The 13,457-nt window shown below is 44.8% G+C and overlaps 1 protein-coding gene across 6 annotated transcripts in view; it reads left to right on the forward strand.

Moving 5' to 3' along the window:
- LOC119967813 (NACHT, LRR and PYD domains-containing protein 3-like) overlaps positions 1 to 13,457 on the forward strand; it is an 86,408-nt gene that overhangs the window by 32,228 nt on the left and 40,723 nt on the right. For 4 of the 6 annotated variants that reach the window (XM_038800823.1, XM_038800819.1, XM_038800821.1 and 1 more), the window contains 3 exons: positions 1,484 to 1,655; positions 1,762 to 1,821; positions 9,893 to 11,627. In XM_038800823.1, the coding sequence (XP_038656751.1) occupies positions 1,484 to 1,655; positions 1,762 to 1,821; positions 9,893 to 11,627 (1,967 nt within the window). Of the gene's footprint in view, positions 1 to 1,482; positions 1,661 to 1,761; positions 1,822 to 9,892; positions 11,628 to 13,457 lie in introns of those variants that run through there. The other 2 variants (XM_038800825.1, XM_038800824.1) reach the window with 2 other exon arrangements.

Below are 13,457 nucleotides of genomic sequence, written 5' to 3' on the forward strand. Positions count from 1 at the left end.
TTTCTTTCTCACTCTGTGTTCATCTTTCACTCTGCTCATCATTATTAATCATTATTATCCCGGGCCCTCGGGAGGCCATATTCAGGGTGTCGGACCAGCCGGGGTTCGAAACGGGTGCGGAGTCAGATAATGTAGCCTTCACCTCGTTGATCGCCCGAAGGTGGATCCTGTTAGTGTGGAGATCAACCTCTCCGCCGTGCGCTCTGGCGTGGCGGGGGTACCTGCTGGAATTCTTGACGCTTGAAAAGGTCAAATTTGAACTGACGGTGTTGCCTTTTCTGTGGCTTTGCTGTAACTATGGCAATCAGTGAGGTTGCCCTCCTTTCTTTTAATATCTATATTCCAACGCTCAGAGTCGCCAGGTATCAAATGATACCACCACAAGGTTCAACCGGCTATCGATCAAAGAGCCAAACACCAGTTAGTTAGTTCAAGGTCAAGGGTACTTTATTTTCACACACAATTAGTCATGCAACATAAACACCACTAGTTAACTACACCTATCAACTAAGACAACCTGTACTTAACTTCAGGCACCCAGCTTAAGTCAGAGGAACAGTGGCTGCTGTTCGATTCTGGATCTATCGAGTCTGTAGAAGTAACTGCTGCTCAGCTAGGCTCATCCGTCTTGAACTTGGACTTGCTTCTGGTGGTGCTGCGATTGGAGATGGTTGTTGCTGGGGCACCAGGTCCAAAAAAGGACAAACACATAGTGGACTCTCTTCTTATGCTTGGGTGATTTCGCGCTCTTTTGGGCGGTCCCTCAGTTTGGACCCCACTAATTGGATTCCCTAATCACTATGTTCGATTTCAAACCAATAAATTGGGTGTGCCTGGATGTCTGGGTGTGTCCCAAGCAGTCACTAACCCTGTTGTTTACACTTCCCTAGTACAGAGAGTGGCGCCGAAATGTCTGGGACTGTACCAGTCGCTCAAGTACCAGTCCTTTGTCTTGGTGGAGATGGGCCATCAAATGCTAATTGGTCCATCAATTACTAATTGGTCGGGGTTCAATACCGTCTGGATTCCCTACTCCGCAAATATACATTTTCAGGCTCTGAGTCTGCCTGAACCCTGCATTGTCCAATTTACCCACTATGCTTTGCACGCTACTCTGTTCCTCATTGTAAGTGGCCATCCCAGATGGCTACAAGGGGAAGGATGGAGGGGTTCAACATTTCGGGTGCATTATTCATTGTGCACTTTCGAGACTTGGATTACATCGAACATTGGGTGGGGGGGGTGTTGGGGAGAATGGTGACTATGGGTAATTTCTGATTCCTTTTTGTCATTTGTTTATGTTAACATGCGGGCTAATATTTGGGGATTTGGTGGGAGGATGGGATCGTTGTTATTGATATGGGGATTGACATGGCATTTGTTACTGATTATTGTTTATTGTTGGGTGTAAATTTGGGAGACAATGTGAAAAAGGAGGAGAATAAAAATATATTTTTTTAAAATTCATTATTATATATTACAGGAAATTATTAAGCTCGCAGAGATCGGAAACCGGAGGGAGAGTTCCAAATTGCTCCTAAATCTGGTGATGGAGAAAGGCGCTTTGGCTCGAAGGGTGATGTGGGAATCCTTTGTGACAATGCACCGTTCTGTACCAAAGTTGGACAAAATACTGAAAGAAATGCAGGAACTTGGTATGGTAAAATCACACAGTGAACTCAATTTCATATTCAAACACTGCAGTTATTGCAATAATGTTATGCAGATCTGATTTCATGAAATATGAATTGATTCAAACAGATTCTGATTCGTATATGAACACTAAGCAAGATCTTTCCAAAATATCCAATCACCTAAAAGGTAAATGATGAAATGGAGATTGTGAGAATCATTTGTTGAGAGATTGTCAGAGGTTGGACAACAGGATTGAATGTACTTTGGCTTTGTCATAGATTCTCTCCTGCATAAAGTTACAATTCGCATCATCTCTGATGTTTCCTACAATAGAAAGATTCCTATTACTTGTGAAGTGTCGGACACACCTTGCAGGATCCAGATACACTGTGAAACCCTGTACAAGCTTGGCAGGATCCTGATGCACTGTGACACCCTGTACACACCTGGCAGGATCCTGATACACTGTGAAACCCTGTACACACCTGGCAGGATCCTGATACACTGTGAAACCCTGGACACAGCTGGCAGGATCCTGATACACTGTGAAACCCTGGACACAGCTGGCAGGATCCTGATACACTGAAACCCTGTACACACCTGGCAGGATCCTGATACAGTGTGAAACCCTGGACACAGCTGGCAGGATCCTGATGCACTGAAACCCTGTACACACCTGGCAGGATCCTGATACACTGTGAAACCCTGTACACACCTGGCAGGATCCTGATACACTGTGAAACCCTGTACACACCTGGCAGGATCCTGATACACTGTGAAACCCTGTACACACCTGGCAGGATCCAGATACACTGTGAAACCCCGTACACACCTGGCAAGATTCTGATACACTGTGAAACCCTGTACACACCTGGCAGGATCCTGATACACTGAAACCCTGTACACACCTGGCAGGATCCTGATACACTGTGAAACCTTGTACACACCTGGCAGGATCTCTATACACTGTAAAACCCTGTACACATCTAGAACATACATAGAACAGCACAGAACAGGCCCTTAGAATGTGTACAGTGTTCAAATATGGAACATTAATCCATGGAGAAATGTAAAAGACAAATGTTGACAGTAACTTGAAATTTAATGAGTAGCTTTCCGATGGATGTTGGTGAGAGTCTTATTCTTACTCATTTGACACTGAGAATGACCTTTCATACATTATTTTTCAAAGGTCAAAGGTAATGACAGATATATTTGTACTTTCCCAAAGCTGCAATATTAGAAACTCAGACCAAATTTATCCATAGATCAGTTGAAATGCGTTGTAAATGTTTTAGTCTGAACAGGATGTGATGAGGTGGACTGGCATTCTTAACTCGTGCTTATCGTTGATGTGAAGGGGCTGTTATAAGATGGGCTCAAGCATGATACTTTTTAAATGGTGAATAGCTACAAAAAGTGGAGCATCAAAGACATTGGGGAATTTGGTTACATAAATCATTGCAATTTCATGAACAGAAAATAATGAGAAGATCTGATGGAATCCTGACCTTTATAGCTAGAGGATAAGTGTATGAGGGGTAGAGGTCATGCTGTTTAAAGCCCTGGTTCGATGACACCTGTAGAATAACCAGCAGCCCATCGTATTGACAGAACAGCTTAGGAAAGATATATTAGGCTCCAAGTGACTGCAGTGTAGGTTTGATATCCAGAATGATAACTGGGGTGGTATTCTCCCCTACCCGGTGGGACGGGGGGTCCCGGAGGGGTGGAGTGGCGTGAACCACTCTGGCGTCGAGCCGCCCCAAAGGGGCTAGGCCCGCCCCGGAGTGGTTTGCACCGTGCCGGCCAGCGAGGAAGGGGCTTGGCGCCATGCCAATCGGCGCCGAAGGGCCTCCACCGGCCGGCGCGAGTCAGCGCATGCGTGGGAGCACCAGCGTATGCTGGCGTCATCCCGGCACATGTGCAGGGGGCTTCGCTTTCGCAGCGGGAATGGCGGAGGACCACAGCCTCTGGTGAGGAAGGATAGAGTGCCCCCACGGCACAGGCCCGCCCGCGGATTGGTGGGCCAGGCACCCCCCCCCCCCCCCCCCCAAGAACCCTGGAGGCTGCCCGCGCCGCCAGGTCCCGCCGGTAAGGGACATACTCTAATTGATGCCGGCGGGTGGCAAAGAACAGACGGGACTTTGACCCATCGCGGGCCTGAGAATTTGTGGAGCCCCGGGGGCCATTGAGTTGCGACGGTGCCCGCCATTCTCCAAGGCGGGCGGCGCGACTCACGCAATTTTTGGGGGGGGGGCGAGAGAATTTGGAGGACAGCGGGGGCGGGATCACGCCAACCCTTGCCAATTCTCCGACCCAGTGGGGGGTCAGGGAATCCCGTTCCTGAACTCCAAGAGTTTAATTACGAGGAGCGGTTTCTCAGACCAGGTTATCATTCCATGGAATTTAGAAGATGAAGAGAGAAATTGAATCATAGAACTTACAGCGCAGAAGGAGGCCATTCGGCCCATCAAGTCTGCACCGGCCCTTAGAAAGGGCACCCAGCATAAGCTCACACCCTATCCCAGTAACCCATCTGACCTTTTTTTTGGACATGAAGGGCAATTTAGCATGGTGAGTCCACCTAACCTGCACATCTTTGGACACCTTGATCAAAGTTTTCAAGATTTTACGGAGGACTAATAGGGTAGATTGAGAGAAACTATTTCCTCTGATTGTAGGGTCTCAGACTTGGGTGAATCGTCTAAAGATTAGAGCCAGACCTTTCAGGAGTGAATTCAGGGAACACTTCTAATCTTGTGAATTCCATTAAAACATTTGAATAGCAAGGTCTGTTGAGCAAGAAAAATCCATCAAAACCCTTAACCGTCCCACAATTCTGACTTCTATTACATTGATTCACTGACTAAAGCAAGAGTAAAATACTCTGGATGCTGAAAATCTGAAACTAGTTTCTTAAACATTTAACAAGTATCTATGGAGAGAGAAACTGAGTTAACATTTCCAATTGTTGATCATATGGTTCTAAATCAGAATTACCGACATGAAATATAAACTTTGTTCCTCTCTCCATGGATGGTCCCTGATTTTCTTTGTGTTTACAGAATTTTCTGTTCTTACTACGCTAAATAAATAAATAAATAACCTTCATTGTCACAACTAGGCTTATATTAACACCGCAATGAAGTTACTGTGAAATGCCCCTAAGTCGGCACATTCTGGCGAATGTTCGAGTACACAGAGGGAGAATTCAGAATTCTCAGTTGGTACAGGAATTGAACCAGCACTGGTGGCCTTGTTCTGCATCACAAACCAGCTGTCTAGCTCACTGAGCTAAACCAGCCCAGGGGAAATTTTTCCACACAGTTCTGGCTGAGGCGAGAAAACTGACGTGCAGTTCATTGGCGGCACAGTTTCCCTTCTCCCCAGAAAAAGCAGTATTCTGTGCAAAAAAAAAAAAATAATTGGCAGGCATGGCCCATGCCGTCTCAATGGTGGGGTGCGGTTAGAAAAAGCCAGTAACACTAGGAATCCCGTGATAGGATACCAATTAAAAAAATAAGAACTACTCCCACCCCTCCAGGATGAGGGTCTCTTCTCTCCCCCCCCCCCCCCCCCCCCCAGCAATGGAGCCCATCCGAGACAGAGCCCCTTGGCACTGACCCATGTATGCACTACCCCGGAACACTTGCATTGCGTGCTGGCAGTACATCCAGGGTGCCAATGGGCAGGGCCAGGGCACTGCTTGGACTTCACCCCTCTCTCTCCAGGGGCTATACTTACCTGTGTGCCCACGGCCAGTTCCTTTCACCTGGTTCCCATTTTTGAAACACAGTTGTACACGTGATGTACACACATACAAGGGGGGATTTTCCTAATGTGAAGGGTCGATTCAGTGGGGAATTAGATGGTAATTTATTGAAATGAAAGGACAGGAACCTCATTACCTCACCAGCGAGGGGCAGAGAAAATCAGAAAAGGTGATCTTGCCGGCAAGATTCCCTTTTCTGACTAGGGACATATTTTGCATCCACGTCACCATTTGCCAAGAGTCCATTATCAGAGTCTATATCTTCAGAATGACAGTAACCTTTACTGGTGGTTTGGTAACTATAAAACTGCAGATAATCCCCCAGATAACCTTCCTGAGTGCTGGAACAACAATGTATCCCTTTTTATTCTCCATTTCTTTTGTTGCGGAGGTACCTCCTTGCTCTCTGCCTGCTATTGTGCCTCCTTGCCCTTCTCACCATCCCCATGCACAACCCTCCTTTCACATTGCTTGCCTTTGTCAACCCCACTCACCTCACAACAGCACTCCACCACCACCACCCTCCCACCCAGTCTGTGAAAGAGGAGGCTACATGAGTCCCACAGCACTGTGCTATCCAGAGACAGGGTGCGGTACGTTTCAGCGCCGCCGTTTCAGCGCAGCTGTTTCAGCGCTGCCGTTTCAGCGCCAGGACATTTCAGCGCCAGAAAAAAAAAATTCTCCAATGTTGTCATATAGTTACGGCAGAATTTTTTTTGGCACTAAGCAATTTACAAATCTGTAAGTTCATAAAATGAAATAAAACTCAAGTGTTAACTAAATGTTTTTATTGTAAAAGATCCACTTATAAAGATCCAAAAACAGTACATTAAAACAATTTACAAATCTGTAAGTTCATAAAATCAATCATTAAAAGGAAAGTTCATTGGACATTCATTGGATATTCATTGGAAAAAACGCATTTAGTTTGTTAAATTGTGCCCTATTGAACGAAGGTAGTCAATTTCATTCCTGCTGCCATATTCGGAAACAATTTTCAATATCCTCTCATCAGCTTTTCTATATTTAAGTAATTTTAATTGAGGTTCATTGCCAGCTAAACGTTTCTCGAAGTGTTCATCTCTTCCCTTTTGAACATGCTTAAGGACATCAATGAACTTCCAGATAGTTGGGTGTGACATTAACAGTTCACTTTTCAATCTCCTGTTGGCCGCCTCAGCATAGTTATTTGTTCTGTCATCCCCATCTAATGTTCTTTGATACATATTCCACATCTCGGTAGGAAATAAAGGACTTCGTCTGCCTGCTCCTCGGCGATTAGGACGGCCGATATAATTGTCTTCGAAATAGTTTAAAACCGGAATTAACTCCTCCGGTAAATTACCTGCTAAAGAATCCACGTGACTGTCAAGGTCGTCAACTGGCACAAAACATAGGGCAGTTATCATTTTCGAATGTAATGCAAAATCGGGATTGCTCTTATATAAACGCATGAGACCAAAACCAGTTATCTGCCTCAGTATATTTTGAGAGAGATGAAAAAGGCAGCCTCTTACTTCTATATTGGGGAAGGAGTCTTTCATAGCAGTAAAAGCAGCACGTTCAAAATCACAATTGATAATGGCAGGTCCTGCATTTGTAATCATCTCTTTTACCATTGCAAATAACATCATATAGGTCGCATACTGTTTGTTTTGTAAAAGCGCGTACAATACAGGGTGAACTCCGTTATTTTTCCTAACCATGATAATATAAACTTGATAAAATAGGTGTGGTGCTACCGCAAATGTTCCGTCAGCATACCAAGTCGTGGAAGTTGCCATGTGTTCTAACCAACTCTCTCTCCCAAATATAATAATCCGTTCGTTGTTCGTACCACTATCCTTTAAACAGAAATTTTCCTCGGTTTCTGGGGTGGGTTTATACATCATGTATTCATGAGGTAACTGAAGCTCTTGAATCGATCTTGGATTATCGGGGACCTGATTAACTTCGTCTCATTTTCTATGAATAATTTTTCGCATTGCCTGCCTGTTTGGTAACTGTGCCATACCTGCCACGGACATTTTTTCAATGCACTTGTTGATAATCGTACTTGGAGGCTCACAAGTCTTTTCAGCCCGGTCTCTCGCATCAGTTATGACCTTTTCCACTTCGATAGCAACTACAGATGGGGGATGAGTGTTCGTTGATCTTTCCGATCACCTCTCTTTCTAACGTGTGAATGCGGGCCTTGCACCTACCATCCTCATGGCATCGCCAAAACTTAACTTGCTTTTGTTTCTTGCTTTCTTTGTCAAAACGATATATAAAACCTTCATGACAGAACTTCTCTCTGCCTCGCTTGCTTTTCACTGATTCAGCCATGGGTTTAAAGATATGGAACTTACCAAATTTACCAAAAGGAATTTACCAAATAGCTAAGTTAGTATAAAAACTTGTTAACTAAACTCTAACTTTATCTAAACAGTAATCATAATAAAACTCCAACAAAATCTAAAGACAACCAAATAACTAAGTGTAAAAGCTGGTATACCTGTGTCATACCTGTGACCATACTCAAGAATGATTTCTGAATGAATGAGCGCTGAAACGTCCTGGCGCTGAAATATTTGGCGCTGAAATATTTGGCGCTGAAACGTCCTGCCGCTGAAACGGCGGCGCTGAAACGTCGGCGCTTAACTGTCCCATTCCCCCAGAGACAACAGTATCAGGCCCCTTCTGTGATATTCTGTGTCCTATTTTTCAATTGTGCAGAAGTTTAGTATCAATGGCTGTTTCTGAGCTTGTCCCATGAGGACAGTACTTCACAAACTTTACTCCCTGTGACTCCCTGTAACAGTTGAAATTAACGTGACACGAGCAAAAGTAAAATCAGCAATCCTCAGCACCTCTCCCCCACTCCCTACAGCAACACACACTGAAATCAGCCCCTTCTTCCCTTCCATCCAATTCACACTGGAATCAACCCCTCTCCCCTTCCCCCAAAATATTCTTTATAAAATCAATTTACAGGTTGTGGGCGTCGCTGGCTAGGCCAGCATTTATTGCCCATCTCTAGTTGTCCTTCAGAAGGTGATGCTGAGCTGGCTTCTTGAATCGCTGCAGTCCCAAGGTGCACCCACAGTGCTGTTAGGGAGGGAGTTCCAAGATTTACCCAGCGACAGTGAAGGAACGGCGCTATATTTCCAAGTCAGTATGGTGAATGACTTGGGGTGGGGCGTTCCTGGGTACTATGGGAGGCGCTGGCGTAGTGATATTGTCCCTGGACTAGTAGTCCAGAGACTGGGGGCCCAGGTTCAATCCGCACCACTGCAGATGGTGAAATTTGAATTCAATAAAAATCTAGAATTAAAAGTCTAGTGATAACCATGAAACCATTGTTGATTGTCGTAAAAACCCATTTGGTTCACTGATGTCCTTTAGGGAAGGAAATCTGCCATCCTTACCCCGTCTGACCTATGTGACTACAGACCCACAGCAACGTGGTTGACTCTTAACCGCCCCTCAAGGGCAATTAGGAATGGGCAATAAATGCTGGCACAGCCTGCGACTTCCTCGTCCCATGAACGAACACACCCCCTCCCCCAAGTCACACTGCTCAGACTCTTCCTTACCACACCATGCCCCACCTCCCTGCCCACTGCCTCTCTTTCCCCCAACACCGCCACATACCCTCTCTCCAGCTTTTGGTCCAGCAGAGTTACCATCCTGGGGTGAAGGAACCTGAGACAACAGCTAGGTTGCAGCAGGAATGTAGCAAAGTGTGAACTTCCGACAAACCTTTCTATCTCTGCATCATGATGTCCCGTATTTCCTGTAACTGCAGATACGTCAGTTAGTCTGATTTGCCTATTCAGCCCTCCCGCTAAGTCAGTGTCAAAAAACATCCTTGGCCAGCTCGCCATTCAAAGTGTTCCCTACGATTCAAGTGCACAAGATTCAAGAGCATTTTGGGCTGTGTGGCGGCATTGAGTGAATCCATGACTGGGGAGTCCGTCTCCCCTTCACTGTCAGAAAAGCTGCCTTGGAAGAGAGGGAACTCATGATTTCTAACAATGTCTGTGAACCCATTGGGGTCACAACTCACAGCTGAGGACCATCTTCACTAGAACTCCTCCGCATGGCTTCTAACGAGGATCGTGTGAGGATCTGTAATGCATTGTTTGTCGAACAGGACAGGTCACATAGTATTAACCATTAGAGAGAAAATATCACCCATATAGAAATATCCATGTTCCGCCATATGGTGACCATTGGAGAGAAAATATCACCTTAATAGAAATCTCCTTGTTCAATAAAAATTAGAAGAAAGTGAGGATTTAAACTGTTCCTCGGCCACTGGTACCTCTCAGGCAATGATTCCAGAAATTGAGTTTTAATTTGTACATGTACCTCTGTTGCAACTGTGAACTAAAACTTGTCCCATTTTACTGAATGCTGAAATAGACTTGGGAAGTTGTTTTTATATCAAAATAACAAACATTGAAACCCACTTTTTGTCTGTTGTTCTAATTGAAGATGTTCAACATAAACACAAGGAGACACTCCGGGTACAAACTGAAACACTGACAGTGAACACTATCCTCATAAAGGAGAAGGTTAAGATTTTGCAGCTTGTTGACCGATACGCTGAGCTAACGATCATTTCTACTGTTCGAGATCGGACACTTGTAGAACATGAACTGCTGGCAAGAGGCCGAGACCATGAAGAGTGGAGAAAGAAACATCTCCGGAGAGAACTGGAAAAAATCCGAACTGATCAGTTGTTCCAGAGCAGCTTTTCCCCGAAAAAATCTAACCCCGGCAGTTCAGCAGCAGTGAGTGGAGTCCCAGGAATTGGAAAAACAACAATGGTACAAAAGATTGTTTATGACTGGGCCACTGGGAAAATATACCCACACTTTCAATTTGTTTTCAGTTTTAAATTCCGGGATTTGAACACCATTAACTGCAGAATAAACCTCAGAAATCTGATTCTGTTTTTCTATCCTTACTTTGGGAATGTTCTGGGAGAACTCTGGAAGAACCCCGAGGGATTGCTGTTTATATTCGATGGTTTGGATGAATTCAAGGATAGTACTAATTTTGCTGACAATCATAGAAATCCAGAACCTCAGTCAATGTGCACAGGTCCCGAAGGCTGGTGTGAAGTGTCTGACATTGTGTACAGTTTAATACAGCACAAGCTGCTCCCAGGATGTTCAGTGCTAGTGACCAGCCGTCCTACTACATTCCATTTATTGGAAAAGGTTAAGATCAATGTCTGGGCTGAAATCCTGGGGTTTGTTGGTGATGAACGGAAGGAATATTTCAACAAGTTTTTTGAAGATCAGACAGTGGCAGCAGCTGTTTTCAAACACGTGGAGGAGAACGGGATCCTGTACACCATGTGCTACAACCCTTCCTACTGCTGGATCCTCGGTCTGTCACTGGGTCCCTTCTTTACACAAACAGACTGGAGACAGCAGCAAGTTCCCAAGACCATCACCCAACTATATTCCTACTATATTTACAACATTCTGGAAAACCATAGACGAGAGATTGAAAGCCCCCGTGATGTGTTACTGAAGCTTGGTGAGATGGCCTTCACAGGAGTCTCCGAGAAGAAGATTGTGTTTAGAAATGGAGATTTGATCAAGTACAATCTGCAACCTTCCCAGTTCCTGTCTGGGTTTCTGATGGAACTTTTGGAGAGAGATGATTCTGCCCAGAGTGTGGTTTACACATTCCCACACCTCACCATCCAAGAGTTTGCAGCTGCACTCGCCCAATTCTTGACTCCAAATCCCAGGGACATCCAGAAACTCCTCAGGGAAACTAACCGCAAGGAAGATGGGCGATTTGAGATATTTCTCCGTTTTGTTGTTGGACTCTCCTCCCCACAGGCAGCTCGGCCCTTGGAAAAGTTTCTGGATCCATTTCTTCATCAAACAAGTCAAGTCATTGACTGGGTGAAGGAGAAGGTTGAAGGACAAATTGGAAACACAGCAGGTGAAACTGGTAAAAGGAACCTCCTGAACACATTCCACTACCTGTTTGAGTCTCAGAATAAAATGCTGGCTCAGTCTACAGTGGGTTCTATGGAAACACTTTCATTTTGTGAATTGCGATTGACCCCAATTGACTGTGCGGTCCTATCTCAGACCATTGGACTCTGTGATACAATAAAATATCTCAGTCTACAGAAGTGCTACATTCAATGTGAAGGACTCCAGCGGCTGGAACCCATTCTGCACAAATGCGAAGGGCTGAGGTAACTTTGTTTGGTCTATCGCTGGTATTTTCATTGTTGCAAAAGAGGCCAACTCAGAAAAGCTTCACAAAATAAGAAGTGTAAAATTCCAAGGTGGAAAATACAAATTATGCCTTTGCTAACAAGTTGTTTGTTTATGAAGTGGTGACTGAAATGTATGAGTACAGAATTAATTTGAAAAGGAACAGTGATATCTATTAACATAATAGAAATATTCAAAACATAATAAACATCATTGCGGAAAACAATGCTTCAGAAATAATAACAATTATAAACCATATAAACATAGAACATACAGTGCAAAAGGAGGCCATTCGGCCCATCGAGTCTGCACCGACCCACTTAAGGCCTTACTTACACCATATCCCCGTAACCCAATAACCCCTCCTAACGTTTCTGGACACAGGGCAATTTAGCATGGCCAATCCACCTAACCTTCATGTCTTTTGACTGTGGGAGGAAACCGGAGCACTTGGAGGAAACCCACACAGACACACGGAGAACGTGCAAACTCCGCACAGACAGTGACCCAGTGGGGAATCGAACCTGGGACCCTGGAGCTGTGAAGCCACAGTGCCTTTCACTGTCCTACCGTGCTGCCCAACTATAACCAACTGTAAACTATAAGGACGACAGATCACAAGGGAAAATAAGTCCTACTAGCATCATTAATAATCAGATGTTTTTTGGTGGGGAGAGTGAAATATCTTAAATTTTGATAATTGCGTAAAAATACCTTGTCAGGTCTAATTATTTAAAATTTCTCTCAGTTCTATTCATTACTTTTCATTCATTTATGGGATATGGGATTCACTGGCTAGGCCAGCATTTATTACCCCTTCAGGAGTTGGTGGTGAGCTGCTTTCTTCAATCACTGCAGTCCATGCATTGTAGGAAGATCCATAACGTGGACGTTCCAGGATTCTGAACGAGAGACAGTGAAGGAACTGAGATATATTTCCAAGTCAGGATAGTGTGTGGTTTGGAGGGGAACTTGAAGGTGGTGGTGTTCCCATACATTTGCCATTCGTGTCCTTGGAAGGTGCTGTCGAAGGAGCCTTGGTGAGCTCCTGCAGTGCATCCAGTAGATGGTACAAACTGCTGCTACTGTGCGTCAGTGGTGGAAAGATCAAATCGTGAATGTGGAGGATGGGGTGCCAGTCAAGTGAACTACTTTGTCATGGATGATATCAAGCTTCTTGAGTGTTGTTGGAATTGCACTCATCCAGTAAAGTGGAGGGTATTCCATCACACTCCTGATTTGTGCCCTGTAGATGGTGGACAGACTTTGGGAGGTTGGGTGGTGAGTTACCAGCCCCAGAATTTCCAACCTCTTTATATGCTCTTTGTATCCTTGATCCAATTAAGTTACTGGTCAATGGTAACTCTCCAGGATGTTGACAGTGTGGAGGTTTCAGTGAAGGTAATGCCAAGGAAGATGCATGAATCCACTCTTGATGAGATCGTCATCGCCGGTCACTTCGAAGCTTAATCCTGAAGTTTTCAAGTCTTGCTGCATACAGACATGAACTGGTTCACTATTTGAAGGAGTTGTGGATGGTGCTCGACATTGTGCAATCATCGGCAAACATTCCCACTTCTGACATTGTGCTGGAGGGAGGATCATTGATGAAATAGCTGAAGATGGTTAGGCCTGAAACACTACCCTGAAAAACTCCTGCAGTGATGTCTCCAAAATAATAAACAAAGAACAAAGAAAAGTACAGCACAGGAACAGGCCCTTCAGCCCTGCATGCCTGCGACGACCATGCTGCCCATCCAAACTAAAATCTTCTTCACTTCCGGGGTTTCGTATCCCTCCAATCCCAT

The sequence above is a fragment of the Scyliorhinus canicula genome, chromosome 6, assembly GCF_902713615.1.
Source record: "Scyliorhinus canicula chromosome 6, sScyCan1.1, whole genome shotgun sequence".
NCBI classification, from domain to species: domain Eukaryota; kingdom Metazoa; phylum Chordata; class Chondrichthyes; order Carcharhiniformes; family Scyliorhinidae; genus Scyliorhinus; species Scyliorhinus canicula.